This window comes from Mesoplodon bidens (assembly GCF_964165515.1).
Source record: "Mesoplodon bidens genome assembly, chromosome: 10".
Taxonomy (NCBI): domain Eukaryota; kingdom Metazoa; phylum Chordata; class Mammalia; order Artiodactyla; family Ziphiidae; genus Mesoplodon; species Mesoplodon bidens.
This window is the reverse complement of record NC_138172.1, coordinates 89057680-89078827: the sequence shown is the minus strand read 5'-3', so window position 1 is coordinate 89078827 and position 21148 is coordinate 89057680. Positions and strand designations below refer to the sequence as shown.

The following is a 21148-nucleotide window of genomic DNA, read 5'->3' as shown; positions in this document are numbered from 1 at the left end:
TTCTTGGTTATTAAAAATGCATGCTTAGATCGTAAATATAGATCCTGTAGAGCATTAACAGTCCCCTATTTTTGCTGTCTTTCTCTTAAAAAAATAAAATGAATATGGGGTCATTCCTGCAACAAAAAAGAGACAGTTGCCCATGCCAGAGAAAATGTATATAACAAGTAAATAACTGAATTAATCAGTAATTTCAGAATTGCATGTAACGTGTGAAATGTTTAGGTACAGGGACTTAATGACTAGTTTTTAAGGCATTTTCTTTAGTGTTACATCCCTCATAACTCAAATTAATGTTTATTACCACTTTCATATTGCCAAAATATTTTCATGAATTTGGATTAGAAGCAGCTTGTTCTGGCTTGTTTTGCAACTTTGTTTCAAGAAAAACAAAGTGATATTTAGAAGATTTTGTATGTCTTAGAAGCCTTTAATTATCTAACTTATGTTGAAGAAGGAAATAAGATCAAGTTTTGTTTCATAGATCTGTAAGAAAATAAGATTTCGTTCTACACTAATTTTATATTACTACATAGATAATAATGTCTTTCTGAAAATTTGAATCAGTGATTCTTGTGTTGGCTGTTAAGTAGCTAGCAATCTGGAGTCTACTTTAAATTCAAGAAGCCACGACTTACTGGTCCATAACTATTTAGGTTGGCATTTAATTTGGATGCTCAGGTGTTTGCCCTGATCTCTCCTGGTTTTCTCCCCTTCTCTCCACAGATTGGTGAGAGACAAAAAGTATTAGTCACAGAAGAATCTTTTGATTCCCAGTTTTATGTTGCACACAATCGATTCTATGAGCAGGTAAGAGATACTCCCATGTTCTTAGGGTTTCTCCAAAATGAGAAAGACTTCTAAAAGTAAATCAATGTAAGCGAAAGAGACTTAAAGCAGGGGAGAGGTGTAGAATCTTGTCGCAGGAAGGCTATTCTATAGCATCAAGCCAACCCGGCTAACATGGGGCTTATCTTTGTGGCTTAATCTCCAAAACATTCTATACAAAGGCATAAGTGTGTTTTAGTCCCCATTCATCTTTGACAGGACCAGCCTCTGGCTTTGCGGAGTTTGGAACAGGCACTTCTCACTGCCAAAATCCCCACAGCCTGGCAACGTGGAGGGGAAAGTTCTGTCCAGAGGACAGGAAGGACGTCTGTACCGGCGACATCAGCCTGGAAGGGCAGGGATTTCCTGTCCCTGTCACAGCACTCACACAGGCTTTTGATTGGTTGGTCTGTTGGTTGGCTTTTTTAGTTTTGTTTAGTTTCAGGTGTTTTTTTTTGTTTTTTTGTTTTTTTTTAACTTCCACATTGATTAAAAACGCTGGGGGCAAAGGGAAAATAGTCTGTTCGTTGGACTCAACTCAAGTTGGGTGAACAACTCTGGAGGCCAGCGTAAGGATCAAACCAGCTTCACTTTGAGAGTTTTCTTCGAGGCCAACCTGAAGGGCTCTCCACTCCCTGCCCGTTAAAGTAGCGTGCTTTGCCCCACCAGCAGCCAGACTTCTATTTTAGCATTTGGGATTCCACTACCCCAGGTGGTAAAGCAATTCAAAAGCGATTGAAGAAAACAGTGCCTCCTTCAGGAGCCATGGACCCTGGGAAGGGCCAAGGAGGAGGTGTAATATGCCCCTCCAGGTTAGAGATTCTCATAAGAGCCTAGGGATTTCATGGGTCATCCCTGGATCGTATCTGCTTTTCTTAATATCAAGTGAGTTTTCCTACTTTTCTTTTTTTTTTTCCTACCCTCATCAAATGACAAGTTAAATGTTTCTCTGTGGGTCATGGCTTGGGAAGGCTCTTCAGGCCAGCCTGGGCAAGTCACGTAAGGGATGGGCAAGGGAAGCCGACTGCCCATGTTAGACAGCAGGGAAGCCAGAGCCGGAGGGGCCTCCAGCATGGATGTTCCATGTGGAATCATCTCAGACTGGGCACTCGGTCCTCAGGGAAAGTGGGGGAGCTTTTCATGGCCCAGACTGAATGTGCCCTGTTCGGTCCCCAGTAGAGACTACAGCTGAGGCTGGATTCCGAACCCTCCACGTCTGAGCTGAGTCCGTCTCTTCCCCATTTTCCACCTCAGTAATTGACCCCAGAGAGCCATTTTCCTATTCAGGCCAAACTTCTGCTCAGCCCTCAGGAGGAGCCTGATTGTATTTTGTTGCCTCTTTCCTCTCCTTTCTCTTGCCATCTGGGTTTTCGCCCCAGCAGGGAACTTTTTTCCCCTTCATTTTAAAGGCGATGGCATGCCTCATTAGCTGTTTCCTCCAATTTAAAGCAGTCGAGCTTTTTCCAATTATTAAAACCGGAGGGAAAAAAACACTGAGCCCTTCATTCAGATCAAGACAGCAGATCAAGGACAGAGTTATTTTCCCCGAGAATAGTACCAGATCTCCCAGGGATAGTTTGCTCTAGAGATTTTCTTGTTTTATAAAAACTGATTTAAAAGGGCTTTCATATCCTGATACTAAAGCTTTTTTAGTCCATTTGCTTGCCATGAGTAATCCACCACCCAGGTGACCTTTCTTCCTATACTTTGATGAAGCAGTGTACTCAGTGGTCATAAAAAATCAAACTCAGAAAGACCAACATCCATTTTTGCCTCTCGGAGAAATTGGCTGTGGAACTTCTGGCTCTCATCTGATTTTTCTTTCTTTCTTTTTCTTTTTTTTTTTTTTTTGGTCTCTAAAACCAAGCATATCAAAGATTTCATAGGAATTATTTTTCTAAAAAAAGATGACTTCCAGAAGATTGTATCTAGATATCAAAGTATTGCCGGATTAGAATTAGTCTATTTATTTTGGATTATGACTAGAAAAGATTGGCAAGTAGCTCCAGTACTGAAATAGAAGCGTGAGGGAGACATAACACATACACACTACCTGTAAGTCCAAGAGGAGGGGAAACATTTGCTCGAGGTAAACAAGTACCTCCGTCAGTAATCTCTGGTGGAAAGGGGCCATCTGACAGTTTCCTGTGAGCCAGCCAAAGTACCCTTCAGGGGAGCTGGTTCTACGTGGAGGTAGAACTAACAAATACATGCTTTTCATAACAGAGCGAAAGCAATGAACAGCAGCCATCATTTAGCTCCGAACACCAAGGTTTGGAGTATCGAAAAGGCGGCTTTGAAATTTTCTTCCTCTTCCCCCAAAACACACACACACACATGTGCACTTGCACACACACATGCACCCAAACATGCGGGCCTTTATTTGAAGTGGCTGCTCAAATCCTGACTCTGACAGCGAACTTGGAAGGTATTAAAAGTATAAAGCTTTCATCGGTGTTGTCCCAGCTTTCTTCATTGCCTGGGACAGCCAAGAGTAGGATATCAAAGGCCTGTCCAAGAGTGACTGGCTGATGATGCCTCGGGCGGTTCCAGGCCTGCCTTCCACGTGCCCTAGGACCACAGGCATCCCACAAGGAGAGAGCGCTGTCTATAGCCCCTTACCCCTCCCAGAAATGCCTTCCCTTCCCGCTAGACCCCCAGGTCCTTGAGCATCTGGAAGATAGAGCCCACTTAGGATGGGATCCCCAAAGAGAAAAAGGACATTAAGGGACAAGTGAGGGACTCTGAATAAAGTATGGACTTCAGCTAATAGTAATACACCAATATTGGCTCATTAATTGTGACACAGGTATCAGACCAACGTAAGACGTTGATAAGAGGGACACTGCGTCTGGGGTTACCAGCTCTCTGTGCTATCTTACTAATTCTGTAAGTCTAAAACTGTTCTAAGATAAAATTTTGTTTTTAAAAATTAAGCCTTCTCTAATTTTTTTTAAGGTTTTAGTGCCAAAGAACCCCACATTCATGGGGAAAATGGTCGAAGTGAACGTTTATGAATCAGGAAAACATTTTATGAAAGGGCAGCCAGTTTCAGATGCCAAAGTATACACGCCGTCCATCAGCAAACCATTAGCAAAAGGAGAAATCTCAGGTTTAACAGAGGTGAGTAGAAGATGCTTTTCCTCTCTACCCTGCTAGTAAAACAGCAGCTCTGGAGGCACAGTGATTTCCCACCATGTTTCTGTTATCATTTATAGTTCCTTTTTTATGTATGCATGAGGCTTTAATCCTTTCTGACAGATTGAAATCTGAATTAGAAAGATGCATTTCTGCTGATGCCTATAGCTTTGCTTCTCTGCCTGTGAAGAGAATAAGCTCTTTCTGCTTCTAGGCTAGAAACAGAGGGCAAAAGCCATTATTTTCAGGTGAAAGATTTAACACGGAAGATGATCTGATCCAGTGTGTTTCTGTGTCAGTAGATCCTCAGTGGAAGGGGTAAGGAAAGGATAATTTTTGTGCTTTGCAAAGCTGTTTGTAATATAGTAAAAACCCACATACAGTTAAACAGGCATTAAACCATGTCAGTATATGTGGTTATGGTGCCTTTCTCTAGGGTGTTAGCTGAATATCTGCTTGAGTAATGTGGAGTGAAAATTAAACATTTTTTTCTTTCTATAAAAAAGTAACCTGACCCCTATTTTATACCTTGGTAAATATGGCTGTTTGCCAAGCTCTCTCTTACATTTCATTGAGCTACAGCTGTAAAAGCTGATGGAGTGTGAAATGAAAATGTGTATCACATTTCTAAGAATCATTTGATGTCCTTTCTTCAACACAATTGTGAAGTGCTCCCCAAAAAAGTATATAGCGATGACTTAACATTCAGAGCAATGAGTGATATTTATCTGGCTATATAATTCCAAAATTGTTTTAATATATGTATTATCTTTTCCCTCAAAAGAAATGTCAAGGGCATGTTAATTAAACTTTAGGAATAATGACAAAGACGTTCATATTATCTATATTCTCGCTTATTGTGGTGGTGGACTCCGGAATCCAAACGTGAGTGACACCTCTCATGAGCTTGACGAGGACACGTGAAGAATCCGTGTGTATAGCCATCTGACTGATTACGGAATGACGTAGGCCAGCCTTTGTCAAAACCCTGCCAAGTGTGTCACCCTGCTCAGCCAGGAGTGAACTCTCATACTTGATAAGCATAACCGTTAATGTTTGCTGTTGTTTAGAAAAAAATCATACATCATACGTGGGGCTTTGGATGGATGGCCAGGAAGGAACAGTGTAATCCAGCATTTAAATTATATTGCTAGAGATGTGGCTTTTGACATGTTAACTACTACTTCAGAAATTTTTTAAGGAAGTGGCTTTAAAAATTTTTTTTTCTGTTTTTCCTCACGGTGTGTTTTACAAGGTTGATTTTAAATTGCCACAGTGACAAGGATTTTATGACAAATGGCAGTGGTGGGCAAATTATTATTTCAAGACCCTGCCTGCTTTAATTCCTTCATGTAAGCCTATTGAAAAGGGTGGTATTTTTTTTAACATCTTTATTGGAGTATAATTGCTTTACATTGGTGTGTTAGTTGCTGCTGTATAACAAAGTGAATCAGCTATATGTATACATATATCCCCATATCCCCTCCCTCTTGCGTCTCTCTCCCACCCTCCCTATCCCACCCCTCTAGGTGGTCACAAAGCACCAAGCTGATCTCCCTGTGCTATGCAGCCGCTTCCCACTAGCTATCTATTTTACGTTTGGTAGTGTATATATGTCCATGCCACTCTCTCACTTCGTCGCAGCTTACCCTTCCCCCTCCCCATGTCCTCAAGTCCATTCTCTACGTCTGCATCTTTATTCCTGTCCTGCCCCGAGGTTCATCAGAACCATTTTTTTTTAGAGTCCATATATATGTGTTAGCATACGGTATTTGTTTTTCTCTTTCTGATTCTGTATGACAGACTCTAGGTTCATCCAGAAAAGGGTGGTATTTTAAAACATCACATTAATAATACACAAATAAGGAAAAGCAGTACCTTTCACTGGTTCCTTAAGTGTAGTGTTGCTTTCTAAAGGGGCAGAGCCCCATTCAAATCCCATGGGCAGCGTTTTCCATTCTCCTCTGCCTCCCTCCAGCCTGGGAAATGGTGTCACCAGTTCTCTCAACAGCCCTCCTCTGAGCCGGCATGACCCAAAAGCCCTCGGTGAGACGAGGATAAAGGTCATTTGACTGCTGGCCCTTCTGGGTCTCTAGGAATTATAGTTTGATTGCATGCATGAGGCCAAAGGGTTAGGAATATTGATTTGGGCATTTACATTAAGGGAAGCGTCAGGCAAGTCCTTTATCACCATTTGAGACTTCACGTAAATTAATGAACATAGCTTTACGCTTCATTATTTGTCCGCTTTTAAAGATATGCCAAACTCGGGGTCAAAAATCCTTCCTTAATGAATGTGTCCTGGTGTTACAAATGTTTTTGCTAATGATATGAGCCAAAATAAGTTAAGCAGCAGAAGAACAGCTTCCATTTTTATAGGATTTAGAAGTAGATGATAGAGGTTATAATCCTGTCTCAGGCATTTTGAGTCTTTGAGTACTGATAAAGGTGCCGGAACTCTAGTGAAAATAATGAGCCTCACTCTGTGGATGAAGTGTGGCCCTGGAAGCAGTTACACCTGAGTTTGTATCTGGACTTGCCAGTTTACCCTCGGCCTGTGACTCCTCTGAGCTTTAGTTTAGTCTGTTAAATGTGACAATAATATCTGTTTCATAGGGTTGTTGAAAGGAATGTATTCAATAGTGTATGTAAACCACCTAAAACTATTTTGGGGACATAGTAAATAGTTACTAAGTGGTTATTTTCCCTTTCCCCCAAATCTAGCTTCTCTAGAAAAAGCGGACTCTGCAGATGACCGTGGTACTATCAGCTTTGGTCTTGTGATCATGCAGTGCACATTGCATTGGAGTGGGGGTGATCTATTAGGGTAATTTATTCAGTGCCAGAGACACCAATCCCATCAGAATTTCTATCTTCTTAAATTTTCTAGGCTTTTTCTGAGTTTTTCTAGAGTAATAACCTCCTCATACACACTTTGTAAAGAAACCTAAAAAGGCCAAAGCATCTAAAGCAAAATATTGTGTAAAAAAAAATTATTTTCCATAGTAAATGTATTTCCTTAATTGAGAATTTTAAGATTATTCTTTAAGTATTTATCCCTATGCTACTTTGGACTTACTTTGTCTCACTTTAGGCACTGTTGACCTCTTTTGATAAAACTGATGAGAGGTACAACAGACTAGGGGGAGAAACACAGGCTGGGTAGGAGTTATGAGATCTGGATTATAGGATTCTGGCATTTGCAGTAACAGACTCTTTGACCTTTTGTATATCACTTAGGTTTCCTGGACCTCGGTTGTCTCTAAGACTCTGTGATTGAAATATTTCATTTGACAAAAATGGATTGAATGCATACCCTGTGGCAGGACTTTGAATTCTAATTCTGTTCTGTAAATATTAATAGAAATCAGGCCTTGTTATTTTCAAGTAATAATATTACACAAATGCCCATAACATGGTGGGAAAGGAAAGCTATAGTAAAGTCAAAAGGTTACTGTCCTCTCAGAAATTAGATTCTAATTAAAAAAAAGCATATAGTAATATCTTTTTATGGTTATTAACTATTCCTCTTTTCAGTTCAGTTAGAGGAATGGAGGAAGAGAGGAAGGGGAGAGTAGCATAGAGAGACAAAATTAGTCTGATTATTTTTAGGGAAGGTGGGAGCCAAAATGCCACCTCTAATAACCTAATACGGAACATTTTAAAATAAATATCATTTAAGGGTAATTAATTTCAGAAAAAGGTTATGTAATAATTATCCAATGGAAGGCATTGTAGAGTTTAAAGGGATAAATATAAATCAAAGAAAGGATAGATCATGCCCTTTTCTGTGGAAACTGTCAGGCAACTTTGTTCTTAGGAGGAAGAAGAGATGGGAGGAAGCAGGGGACACATAAATTGTCATAGACGTTCCAGGACAGTGATTCTCAAGTGTGGTCCCCAGACTTGCAGCATCAGCAATAAATGGGAACTTGTTAAAATGCAAATTCTTGGGCCCCAACCCAGACCTGAGCCAAAAATTCTGGCAAAGGGACCCAGTAATCTGTTTTTTAATAAGTTGTCCAGGTAATACTGATGCAGGCTGAGGTTTGAGAGCCCCTCTTCCAGGAAAATGATTCTCAAGTGGGAAGGAGCGTTTGATATTTGTGAAAACAGTATGTTTAGTGAAAAGGGCCAAAAGAGTAGGAACTTGGGGGAGAAACAGTTTTACGATGTTAAGAGCATGATATTTTTACCATGTTCTCTCGTGGAACCTAAATCTGTGTTAACATATCCAATTTAATGTGATGATCTTTTTATACATTTCATGTTTCTTGGAAAATTACTGTGCTGTTCAGGCATTCCATCTGAAGAAAATCTTTGGGTAAACAGGACCTGGTGTCACCTGTACCAAAATCCATGACTATTTGATAATATGAAAAACCATCTGAGAGCCATCATCAAAAGAGTAGGATCAAAAAGCGGTTTTGCTTTAACTCTATTCTGGAAAATTTCTATTACAGAAAATTTCAAGCATATATGAAAGTAGAGAGACTAGTATAATTATCATGTCATCTCTGCTCTTATTCACCCCCATCCCCCTCTGATTCTCTTGAAGAAAATCCCATTTACCATTTTATTTCATCAAGGTATATATCAGAAAATATCTCTGAAAGATGAAGACTCCTTTTAAATACAGTATCAAATCTAAAATAATTAGCATCAATTCTTTATCCAGTTAATGTCAACACAGTGTTCAAATTTTGCAGTTTTTTAAGCAGTTTGTCTGAATCAGAAGGCAAATCAGGTCCACTCATTGCAATTAGTTAGTATGTCTTGTAAGTCACTTTTAATCTATAGATGTTCCCTTTTCTCTCTCTTTTTTTGTCTTTTTGTATTGCAGTTCTTTGGTTGTTTTTTTTTTTTTTTTGCGGTACGCGGACCTCTCACTGTTGTGGCCTCTCTGTTGTGGAGCACAGGCTCCGGATGCGCAGGCTCAGCGGCCATGGCTCACGGGCCCAGCCACTCCGCTGCATGTGGGATCTTCCTGGACCGGGGCACGAACCTGTGTCCCCTGCATTGGCAGGTGGACTCCCAACCACTGCGCCACCAGGGAAGCCCTGTATTGCAGTTTATTTGTAGAAGAAACCAGGTTGTTTGTCCTGCAGCATTTCCCACAGTTTGGAATTTGCTAATTGTATCCTCTGATACAGGCTTCTCTGTTCCCCACTTGTTTTATAAATTGGTAGTTAGATTTAGAGGCTTAATCAGATCCAGGTTTGAGTTTTTGACAAGATTACTTTGTGTGATGCTGTGTATTTCCATTATGAGGCATAGAATGTCTGGTTGTCTCTCTTTATGTGTCAGTGGTTGATGAGCATTGCCTAGATTCATTGAGTCATTAGGGGTTTCAAAATGGTGGCGTTCTAATTCTGTCTTCCCTTCCTCATTTATTAGCTAAAAGCACTTCCATGAAGAGAAACTTTGCCTTACTCATTTTTGTTTACCCTGAGGTACATTTCTGACAGGAAAGGTGAGATAAAGGCTTGATGTCTTTCTCTCTGTTTACCAGTTTTAAAACTTTGAGTTGATTCTGTAACATCCTCCAAAAGTAGCCAATGAGGGGTTTTTTAGTATTATTATAAACTCATGGATTTTGCATGTTTGATATGGTTTTATCCGTTGCAGTTATTATATTTAATTGGTGCTCAAGTAGCTGCATTTTTAGAGAGTGGAAGCTCTTCAAATTACCTCCTCAATCCTTTGACACAGCTCCTGAAGTCTTTGATAGTTTCTTTGCTTTTTGATGTGACAAGATGTTCTAGGCTCATTCTTTGCTCCAGACCTGGAATCAGCCATGTCTCTAAGGAGCCTTGGTTTCTTTTAGTTAAACAAATGATATTTAGAGCCTACAGTGTGGGCTATTTAATTGGTCATTATTTTTATACCTTTCAGCAGGTGGAGCTACAAAATCCACCCCCCGCTTTTTTTCAATTCATACTAATGCTCCCATCCAGGTCAAATTCTGAAATTTTCTGTCCTGCACCTGTAACTTCTTTCTTCCATCCCAGTTCACAGTAACACAGTGTAATTATTCATTTGCTTTATCCTATAATATTCACGTTAACTGCCTAATAATAACTATACCAACACTATCACCAACAATGTGATTACTGAAAGCAGTTTAGGTGGTGGTGGTGGTTTTTCCACTGGTTTTGTTCATAGAGTGCATCCCACTAGGGATGTACAGGCAAAAAACAGTTCTAAAGGCACGTGAAATAATTCTTCTTCATATAGTTATACCACCAAATCAATACGTAAGTAGGAGTATTCGTTTTCCATTTCTTTGAATTTTTAAAACTTAATTTTGTTTCATAATTATGTAAACTACTTTGCAAAATCAAACCTACAGAAGTGTGTTCTGAGAAGTCCACCTTCTGCTACTCCTGTCGCTTCCACCGTTTCCTTTCTTACCTATTTAAGGAACTGTGTTTGTTTGTTTTAGTTTTCAGTTTATTCTTCCAGTGGTTTGTCTTAACAATGTAAACATTTATATATATTACATACTTTTTATTACCTTCCTCTTAGATAAATGGTGGATACTTTTGCTATTTTCACTTAGCAATATATCTTGATGGTTACTGCCTAACTGTGTATAGAAATTCAGTGAATGTTTCTAATGATTTTTCCTAGGCTGTTAAACAAAATACCTGAACGTCTCTATTGCTCTAGCACCTGAGTTGAATAATATTACCCTGTATGAAACCCAATACCCTTCTGGTCAAAGAAAAGACAGGCAGAATTACCTTATAGAGAGCACTGGCTCCTAGACCTACAGGAGTGGACCGCAGCCTGATGGAAGGCATTAAAGTGGCCAGAGAAACAATAGGCCAGAGGATAGAAGTGGTCAGACATGCAGGTAAAATAAGGAAGGTCCAGAACCAACACTGGCAGAAAGCACCCGTGTCCCAGAAGAGGGGCTGTTTTGGCTGGTGGACTTCAACACGTCAGAAAACTGTCCCTGTTTAGAAATGAATGCATCTGGTTACCTTAGCCTGGTACCATTATACACGTGATTCATTTACTTCCCTCCGTTGAGTTCATGATTACCAGGCCACCCTCTGAATATTGTTTGCCTTTCCTATGCAAATCTGCCTTCCTGCAGGAAGAAAATAGATTTGTTCAGACCTCTGTAAATGTGCTGGTCATAAATTGGCATTCCAGTTTTATACACTGGTCTCCTGAGTCCCATCCACGTTTTCCCTTCTGTAGATGCTGAGCGGTTCAGTTTCTGAGCTTTCAAGGCTGTGAGCCAAACCCTGGGCCATCTTAAATCCCCTAAGGGAACAAATGCCACCCCATGTGGCCTCTGGAGAGATTGCAAGGGATTTTTCCCCTCTCTCGTACCTACTCTGCATTGCCGTTGACTAAATACTCCACACCTACTGCTATGATGCAAAGCCAGTATTTATGGAGTGTTTATTATGGGCTAAATACTGTATCTTACACACGTTCACTCACAGTATCCCCATAACGCTGTGAGGCAGGTACTATTCTTATCCCTATTTCAGAGATGAGGAATCTGAGCATCAGTAACTCAATAAATAATAACAACTTATCCAAAGTCACAAAATTAGAAGGTGGGAGAGGCAAGCCAGGATTTATTTCCCAGTCTTACCAATTTCCAAGCCTGTGTTCTTATATTTAAATTGTGGTTAAATACATATATAACATAAAATTTACCATCTTAACCACTTTTTTTTTTGCAGTACGCGGGCCTCTCACTGTTGTGGCCTCTCCTGTTACGGAGCACAGGCTCCGGACGCGCAGGCTCAGTGGCCATGGCTCACGGGCCCAGCCGCTCCACGGCATGTGGGATCTTCCCAGACCGGGGCACAAACCCGTGTCCCCTGCATCGGCAGGCGGACTCTCAACCACTGCGCCACCAGGGAAGCCCTTAACCACTTTTAAACGCACAGTTCAGTAGTGTTCAGTCCAGTCACAAGTTGTTCAGCCCATCTGCAGAACCCATTTGTTTCATCTTATAAAACTGAAAGCCTGTACCCACTGAACAACTCCTCATTCAGCCCTGCCCCTGGCAACCACCCTTCTGTCTCTGAGCTCACATACGAGGAATCATAGCAGTATTTGTCTTTTTGTGCCTTGTTTCTTTCACTTAACGTAATGTCCTCAAGGTTCATTCCTGTTGCTGCATGTGTCAGAATTTCCTTCCTTTTGAAAGCTGAATAATATTCCATTGTGTATTTATACAACATTTTGTTTATCCATTCATCTATCAGTGGACACTTGGGTTGTTTCCACCTTGTGGCTGTTGTGACTCATGCTCCTGTGAATGTGGTTGGACAGATATCTCTTTGAGATTTTGCTTTTAATTCTTTTGAATATATACCCAAAAGTGGAACTGCTGGATCACATGGTAATTTTAACTTTTTTAGGAACTACCATACAGTTTTCCACAGTGGCTATACCATTTTACATTCCCCCCAGCAGTGCACACGGGTTCCAGTTTCTTTCATATCCTTACCAGCCCTGATTATTTTCTGGTTTTTTGGTAGTAGCCATCCTGATGGGTGTGGGGTCAAGCCTGGGTTTTTAATCCCAGGCCTATACTACCTTCCCTTTTTGAGTTGCAGGAGTCTTATTTGACAACTTCTGGACAGCAGTTTCCTTTTATATAACAGAGAAGCTTACACTAGGTACAAAAAAGGAGAGGAAAAAAATGCTGAGAAAATGGACAGTATTAATCATCTTCTCTGTGTTCTGTTAAAAGTGGTTCGAATTGTGAGTTTGCCTTAGGAATACATGAGAATGTGAGCACTACTGCTGCTTGATAAAGACTAACCAGATTTACTGCTGATGTTCTTTCTCCTTTTATGGCCCATGTTATAACAAATCACGTGAATCCTCCCATTTCTAGGATCGATGCTTAAGAAGTCAGGCCTATTTTGTGCCTGACAGAAGAGAGAGAAGAAGAAAATTCTCTCCTAATTCTAAACTTAAAAGTAGTCAGTTTTATTCCAAAGTTTTCCTCTTATTAGTTTTATTCCTAGTCATAGAGAATTGCTTTAAAAAAAGAAGAGGTAGGGTGGCTTTGTGAAAAGAGCTCGAGATTTGGAACCTGTCAGGTGTGGGTTCAGATTACAAGTACAATTCCTGTGATGTTGTACAGCACACTTTCTTCAGTCGGTCTCTTCATCTGTAAAACGGGCATAACTAATTCGCAGAAGATTAAATTAGATAATATGGACAGTGTGCCCAGTGCATAGTACATATGTTAATATTTGATAAAGGCATTCAGTAAGTATGCCTTTAAAAATCAGTGATTTACTGGCTTCTATTTTAATATTTTTACTTTAACTTTCTAAGTGGTACTTTGCTTCCATTGGTCGTCACTATACAACACAGTATAGCAAATAAGAACATGGATCCTGGGTTCTGATCACCTGCGTTTGAATCCTTGTTTCACCACAAGAATTAGACCTTGGGCAAGTTACTCAACCTCTCTCTACCTCAATTCTTGCCTCTGGAAATGGGGGACATAATAGTACCCACTTCGTAGGATTTACATGGAAATGGCTTAGCAATCAAGAAATGTCAGCTACTGTTACAGTAAATGTTGGCTACTGATAATTAATAATAATTATTATTAATTTGTGATACATGCGAGGGCATCATTTTACTTTAAGCAATGAAGGTAAAAATTGCATAATCTTCTATCATTTCAAATGTTGTGCTCGTCACCCATTGGTTTCCTACAAAATGGCAAATGAAACCAGATTCATTTAGGGGTTCTTCCACACAGTGAGAATGACAAATTCACAGAAAGAGGCTCAGTAACAATCTTATAGCACTGGCTGTTCTTACTGACAGGCATTTCTTCCTCTTATTCCTTATGCCCCCTTTTAAAGGAGAATATTCTAGAATGGAGACCTGGACTTACCCTGTTTCTCACAAGGGAAGGGAAGACTGCCCCAGGGTGCCTGGCTGCCACCTGTTTCTCATCTGTTGGGACTTTGATCCTAATAATGGATTCACTTGAGCAGTTAGATAGCTCAGCACCAACATAGCCAGCTGCCCTCAGAACCGAAGCAGAAGTTTTAAAGGGCGGCATGGTTTGCCTCATTACCAGACAAAGGGCCAGCAGGATATTCAGGTGTACTGAGTTTTATGTACACACTATACTATATTTTCAGAGCTTTGACCCTTAGAAAAGCATTGTTAAAATGGTTTCCTCTTCATCTAACATTCATTTCCAAAACTACTGAAGTGAAAGGGTCTATTAGTTCAGGGCCAGATTTGAAAGCGCATGAAAACTGCATTCATGAGGTTAAGAAATGGCTTAACAATTAAGTTAAAACAGTTGAAAGTGGATCTAATTTCAAACAGATCAGCTAACCGTGTTAGAAGTAAATGAGGGTGTGTTCCTTCCGGATTTTTCCTTCCACCCCCAAGATACTGGCTCCAATCCCGAGCAATTTTTGCTAGTTCTTTTTTTCTTTTTAACTTTATATAATATTGAATTATTCATTGCCCATATGTTAAATTGTTGTCACAATTAAAACTGTAGCACATTTAATATTTAGTCCATTTCTTCCTTTCATATGGCTTCTAATTAGTTCCATTTGCAGATCCATTAGGACATATTTGGGTTTCACAGTCTAGATACACAGCTTTTTTTTTTTTTTTTTTTTTTGCCGTATGCGGGCCTCTCACTGTTGTGGGCTCTCCCGTTGCGGAGCACAGGCTCCAGACACGCAGGCTCAGCGGCCATGGCTCACGGGCCCAGCTGCTCCGCAGCATGTGGGATCCTCCCGGACCGGGGCACGAACCCGTGTCCCCTGCATCAGCAGGCAGACTCTCAACCACTGCGCCACCAGGGAAGCCCTAGATACACAGCTTTTATTCTATGCCCCTGAGCTATATTTTACTGGGCATTACAGCTGAACTTGTATGATTATGTCAGTTCAAAAGGTCTTCAGTATGTTTGCAATACCTTCCGTGCACCAATTTGAGTACCATTCAAAGTATCATCAGAGCGAGCTGATGCTAAACAATTAGCTTTCATTTCACTTGCATCACTAACTGTGTGATCACTGACGATCATTTTCCCTCTCCAGAGGCTTGTCGCTGGGGCACAGTGAGGGGAATTGCCTGCATCAAGGGACTAATTGTGTCTGGATGATAATAATAGTAGCTACTGTTTAGTGGGCCTCTAGTGTGTGCCTTGGTGTTGAGGCTTTTTACCTGTATTACCTCCTTTTATTATTCTGGCCTGGGTTAGAGCAGCTAGAACACATGAAGTGTCTTTTTTTTTTCTTTTTCTTTTTTGATGTGGACCATTTTTAAAGTCTTTATTGAATTTGTTACAGTATTGCTTCTGTTTTATGTTTTTGGTTTTTGGGCCACAAAGCATGTGGGATCTTAGGTCCCCGACCAGAGATCGAACCCACACCCTCTGTACTGGAAGGTGAAGTCTGAACTACTGGACTGCCAAGGAAGTCCCATGAAATGTTCTTTACATGGCTGTGCACGCTCACAAAGAGACATCATAGGGTTGGATTGGGCAGGCACTTTCCCTTCCTCTGCATCCTTTGCCCACAGTCGGAGAAGCGGGTAGAAGGAGCTTGAGGCAAGGCCACGGGCAGACTCCCGGAGCTAGGAACGGCTGAGGGCGAGAGAAGAGAATGAGGCCCCCCCCAGCCTGAATTACTCACAGATTGAACATGCAGGGAATGCCTGGCTTCTTAGGATATGTTTTAGTACTTTTTTTTTTTTTAATTTATTTCTGGCTTCGTTGGCTCTTGGTCGCTGTGCACAGGCTTTCTCTAGTTGCGGCGCGCGGGGCTACTCCTTGTTGCAGTGCGCGGGCTTCTCATTGCTGTGGCTTCTCTTGTTGGGAGCACGGGCTCTAGGCACGCAGGCTTCAGTAGTTGTGGCTCGAGGGCCCTAGAGCGCAGGCTCAGTAGTTGTGGCACATGGGCTTAGTTGCTCCGCGGCATGTGGGATCTTCCCGGACCAGGGCTCGAACCTGTGTCCCCTGCATTGGCAGGCGGATTCTTAACCACTGTGCCACCAGGGAAGTCCCTGTTTTAGTACTTATTGAACATGGTATTATCTAAGCACTGGACTAAATATTGGAGATAGAAATAATGAATAAGGTCTCGGCCTTTGAGGAGATTTTAGTCTGAATGTTCTTCTGGTAGTACTGCTATTCTGTTGTGACCCTTTTGGGGAGGGATTGGGGTGAGAGAGAGGGTCCTATGTGGGTGCACTAGCTACCTGATGTGACATTATTGCTCTGGTGATTAAAGTTTTATGGATGATTCTTACCACATCTAAGGTGTCCAGAATGGCTCTTTTGTTCTCTCATTATGACTACGTTACTTTTCAGACTTTTTACTCAGGCATCAATTACCAGTGCCAAAGTATGACCATATGTCTCGGTTTGTCTGGGACGGTCCTGGTTTATACCTGTTATCCTGGTATAATTAATAATAGTGCCCATTTTTCATTCTCCAAGGTATCCTGGTTTGGATGATAAATTATATGGTCATCCGATCAATTCATAAAGTAGACCCAGCACTATGCCAAGCACTGCTTGGGACCAGCAGTCTTAAGGTGTGATCCTGGCCCTCAAGGAGATGGAACTGTAGTTGGGAAGAGAAGACAGGTGCTTATAAAACAAAATCTGTAATATGTAAAGTGCTAAATTGAATGACATCAGATCATAAGAGATAGGAAGATAGGAGACCTCTGTAGACTTGGGGTATCAGGGAATGTATAGGTCAGGGTTCTTTGACGACAATAGAAAACAGCTCAGTTAGTTTAAACACAAAGGGGTTTAAAAAGGGATACTGGATTGTCCACAGAATAATTAGAAGGGCTGTGGAGCAGACTCTTCACTGAGTTTTCTGACAATAACACCCAAACCACGTAGAAGCTGCTGGTAAGATATGTTATCTGTGCCCCTCCTGCCCCAGCAAGTTAGAAGCCTCAAGCCCTGACTGCTTCCTTCACAATCCAGGCCTCAGACCTGTTTCATCTGAGTGTGGAGAACCGGGGTCTCAGGTTTTGTACCCTAGGGACAAAGGAGGATGGGAAGTGTTTCTTGGAATCTGTATTACTGAGGTGGAACTTACAGTGTGGAGACTGTCAGTGTGAAGGGAGTATTCACACAGTTCCCACTACAGAGGGTATCGTGGATGTGATGGGATTAGAACTGGACTTGGAAGGTGAGAAGGACTTAATCAGGGAAGTGAAGAAGGAGATTTTTCTCAGTGCAAAAGGAACATGAGTCAAGTGACAGAATGCACAGGAATAAATCTGGCTTTCCTTGGGCATCTGTAAGCAGATGTGCGCAATTGGGAGCAAGCGTAAAATAATGTTCATTGTGAAGAGTGGGCCCTCTGGGCTTTGAACTAAAGTAGCACGTTATACAATAAAGCACATGTATTAGTCCATGATAACTTAGGCTGTGCTGCCGTAACACATTAACCCTGAAATCCCATGCTTAACAGGAGAAAGGTTTATTTCCTACTCGTACTACAGCACATCTGGCATCAGGGATTGTCTGCTCCACCCAGGCACTCAGGGACCCAGGTTGCCTATCTGGAGAACCAGGCTCTTCACTGCCTCAGCACAGGAGTGGCACAGGATATTTCTATTTATGTCTGTTGCCCAGAACTATTCACATGGCCCCACCCAATTTCAAGAGTTTGGGAAATACATACTTCTGTATAGATAAGATAGAGAAGATATGGGTGAATACTAGAAGTTTCTACCATGCACGTTGGCACGTTTTTGAGCACGAGCAAAACAGTGAAAGCAGCCTGTGTGAGCAAAAGTTCACAAGAGCAGGGCCACCCTGTCTGTCCTGTTCACCACCAGCTTCGGGCCATAGCACAGTGCCTGGCTCAGAGTTGGTGCTCCGTACATACTTGTTGAATGAACTTGGCTGTCACTGATACGCAGGGTGGAATAGAGGGTTTCTTGACCAGAGGCAGGGAGGTTGACAGAACGTGATAGGTTGATATCGTCTATTACTTCAACTTAGGACATTAGTATATTCTTTAAAGGCTAAAAAAATCACAGTCAAGCCACCCAACCTGCTCTTTGAAGTCATTTGACATCTTGATAAGCAGATTGCAAAAACCCCTTTTTAAACTGATGTTAATCTTGCAAATTTAAATTCTTTTCGTGGGAACTGTAAGGATGAGTACTTTTAGAGCCAGGCATGCTTCTAACCATAAATTTTCAGCCTATTTCTCCTGTCATATTCAGAGTACTAACTTTGAGTTGTGCCTAAAATAATAGAACCATGAATATCTTTGTTTTCTAACATAGTTTGCCACGTTTGAAATTTAAAGGGCTTTGGAGAAATAAATTTTCTCCTGTCCCTCAATCTCTCCAGTGTAATTCTATAAAATTACTGAGAAACATAAATGTACAAGCCATGTGTCAAGTCAACAGTTATCTGGTAGGAAGTCAACCTATAAAAATAGGATCCAGTAACTTTCAGATTTGCCACCACTTGAGAAAGAAGTCCAAAGGACAAAAAAAGCCAAAAATGGTTGCAGATTTACCTTATCAAGGTCAGTATTTTCCTTCTAGAGGCCCCTGGCTCCCAGAGATTCTTTCCTGCAAACATCCACTTTGAAAGAATAGAGTATCCCTCAAGCACATAAACTTTGTGGTCTTACTGTGTAGATTTTGGAATTTTGGTTTTATCCCTTACAACTGTGTGCATTGGTTGTTCACTTACCATCTCAAGGTATGTTTCCTCTTCTATAAATTGAGGATAATAGAATCTATTCTATAGGGTAGTTTTGACACTGAAGTGAGATAATGCCTGGGAAGCACTCAGTAGTACTGGCACGGAGGAAGTGATCAATGACTATGTGGTACGAAGTTGGTGGCATGGTGATGATCACTGAGGATTTATTTGGGCCTAGTTAACCGAGATGCTAATGTCGCATCCATTACATATATACCGTGAGAAGAGGAGTTGGTCATTGGTCTTATCAGTCATATTTATAACCAACAACAGCATTTTTTAAAGTATAGTTACCTAAAATAAATACTTTGTGATCGTGTTTCTAAGTTTCCCCTTTTCATTGACTTTGAGTGCTATTTGTTTTCTGCTGTCCTTCAGATGAGGTCAGTTCCTCTGAACAGTCACAAAGCATCCATAGTGTAAGATAGTGTTATTTGCTACAGGCTTTTTCTTTTAAATATTCTTGTAGGAGGTGGTTTTTCCATGCTCTGTACTATGTAATCTGAAAATAAACACAAACAATCTGCCTAATTGGTCTCCCTGTTTCTACCCTCCATAAAAATCAGATCATGTCTTTCTTGTGCTCAAAATCTAGGGTTCCATATGACCTAGGATATATACCCAGCAGAATTAAAAGCAGGCACTCAAATAGATACTTGCTCTGTTTGTTGCCAATTGTATTGTATGGCAATGTTCACAGCAGCATTATTCACAATAACCAAATGCTGGAAACAACCCAAGTGTCCATCAGCAAATATCTGGATAAACAGAACATCTTTGATATGTCGATACATACATACAATGGAATTTTGTTCATCCATAAGAAGAAATGAAGTTCTAGTACATGCTACCACATAATGAAAACAGTATGCTAAGTGAAATAAGTCAGGTACAAAAGAACAAATATTATATGATTATATGATTCCACTTGTATGCAAGATCTAGAATAGGCAAATCTGTAGAGCCAGAAAGTAGATTAGAGGTTATCAGAGGTTGGGGGTAGGAGAGTTGTTTCTTAATAGTTACTGAGTTTTCTGTTTGGAGTGATGAAAAAGTTTTAGAAATAGACAGTGGTGATGTTTGTACAACATAGCAAATGTAATTGCCACTGAACTGTACACTTAAAAATGATTAAATTGGTAATTTTTCTGTTATATATATCTCACCACAGTAAAAAATATTTTTAAAAAGTCTCGGGTTTCCCATCACACTCAGAGTGGAAGCCAAAGGCCCTGCAATGGCCGACAAGGCCTAGTGCCTTGCATACTCCTACACTGCCTCTCTGACATCATCATTTACCCTTTTCCCCCTCGAACATACTGGGCCAGCCATACTGGCCTCCATGCTGCACCTGAGATATGAACACACCAGGTTTGCTCCCTCAGGAGGGCCTTCCCACTTGCTAGACCCTCTGTGTGGAACGTGCTTCTGTTAGATGCCCACATGTCATGTCTGTCCTCTCCTCCATTCAGGTCTCTGCTGAAGCCCACCTTATCAATGAGGCCTTCCTGAGGAGCCCTCTGTTAAATAGCAGCCCCCACCATCTGTCACACCTAGTACCCCCTGTCCTTACGCTGTTTCTCTCCACGGTATATCTCACCATCAGACATACCAAATATCTATGTTTCTTTGTCTCCAGCTAATACAATGGAAGCCCCATCCATGAGGGCTGAGCTATTTTGCTTTGTTCACTCCTTTGTCCTTAATGTCTGGAATAGTGCCTGGCATAGAGCAAATGCTCACTCAGTGTCTCTTGAATGAATGAATGAGTGAATGAATATATTTGTGCTGGAGATATACATGTATCCCTTACTTAAAAAGGATTGCAGAACCAAATATCTGGTCATCCTATATATTAGTTAGCTATTGTCACTATAAATGCCTCATATATAACAACCACAAAACCTTAGTGGAGTTCAGCTAATCTCGACTGGGCACACTCACACATCTGCAGTCAGCTGTGGGGTCTCTGAGTGGATCTTCTGATCTAGATGTGGCTGCCGACATGCCTGGTGATTCAGCTGGCAGATGGCAGGTAGCCACAACTGGGACTACTTGGATGAATCACCTCTGCTCCATGTGTCTCATCCTACAACAGGCTAACCTGGAAACGTCCTCATGGTAAAGGGAGAGGAACAGGAACAGCAAACAGAAATGCACAAGAGCTTTTCAAGCCTTGGCATACGACATGTTTGATAACATGCCACTGGCCAAAGTAAGTCATGTGGCCAAGATCAGGGAAAGCACTAGGCAGTTATGTGACCGAAGGCACAGCTAGGGGAGCGCGAAGAGTTGGGACCATTGCTGTATTCCGTCTGTCCCAACCTATGAAATCCTGGACTTTTTCGCTTGTGAGCTGCACATCTTTCCACCCTCTTTCTGTAGCCCCACCTAAATTACATGCTGCTTTAGCCTTTGAGCCAGTCATCCCAGCTCTACAACTCAATG

General features: G+C 41.2%; 1 protein-coding gene across 8 annotated transcripts in view; it reads left to right on the top strand.

Annotated features, from left to right (window-relative positions):
• The window catches only part of CDKAL1 (CDKAL1 threonylcarbamoyladenosine tRNA methylthiotransferase), a 661934-nt gene that overhangs the window by 622591 nt on the left and 18195 nt on the right, over window positions 1-21148 (top strand). For all 8 annotated transcript variants that reach the window (XM_081245696.1, XM_081245693.1, XM_081245699.1 and 5 more), the window contains 2 exons: window positions 727-810; window positions 3787-3951. In XM_081245696.1, the coding sequence (XP_081101822.1) occupies window positions 727-810; window positions 3787-3951 (249 nt within the window). The remainder of the gene's footprint in view (window positions 1-726; window positions 811-3786; window positions 3952-21148) is intronic.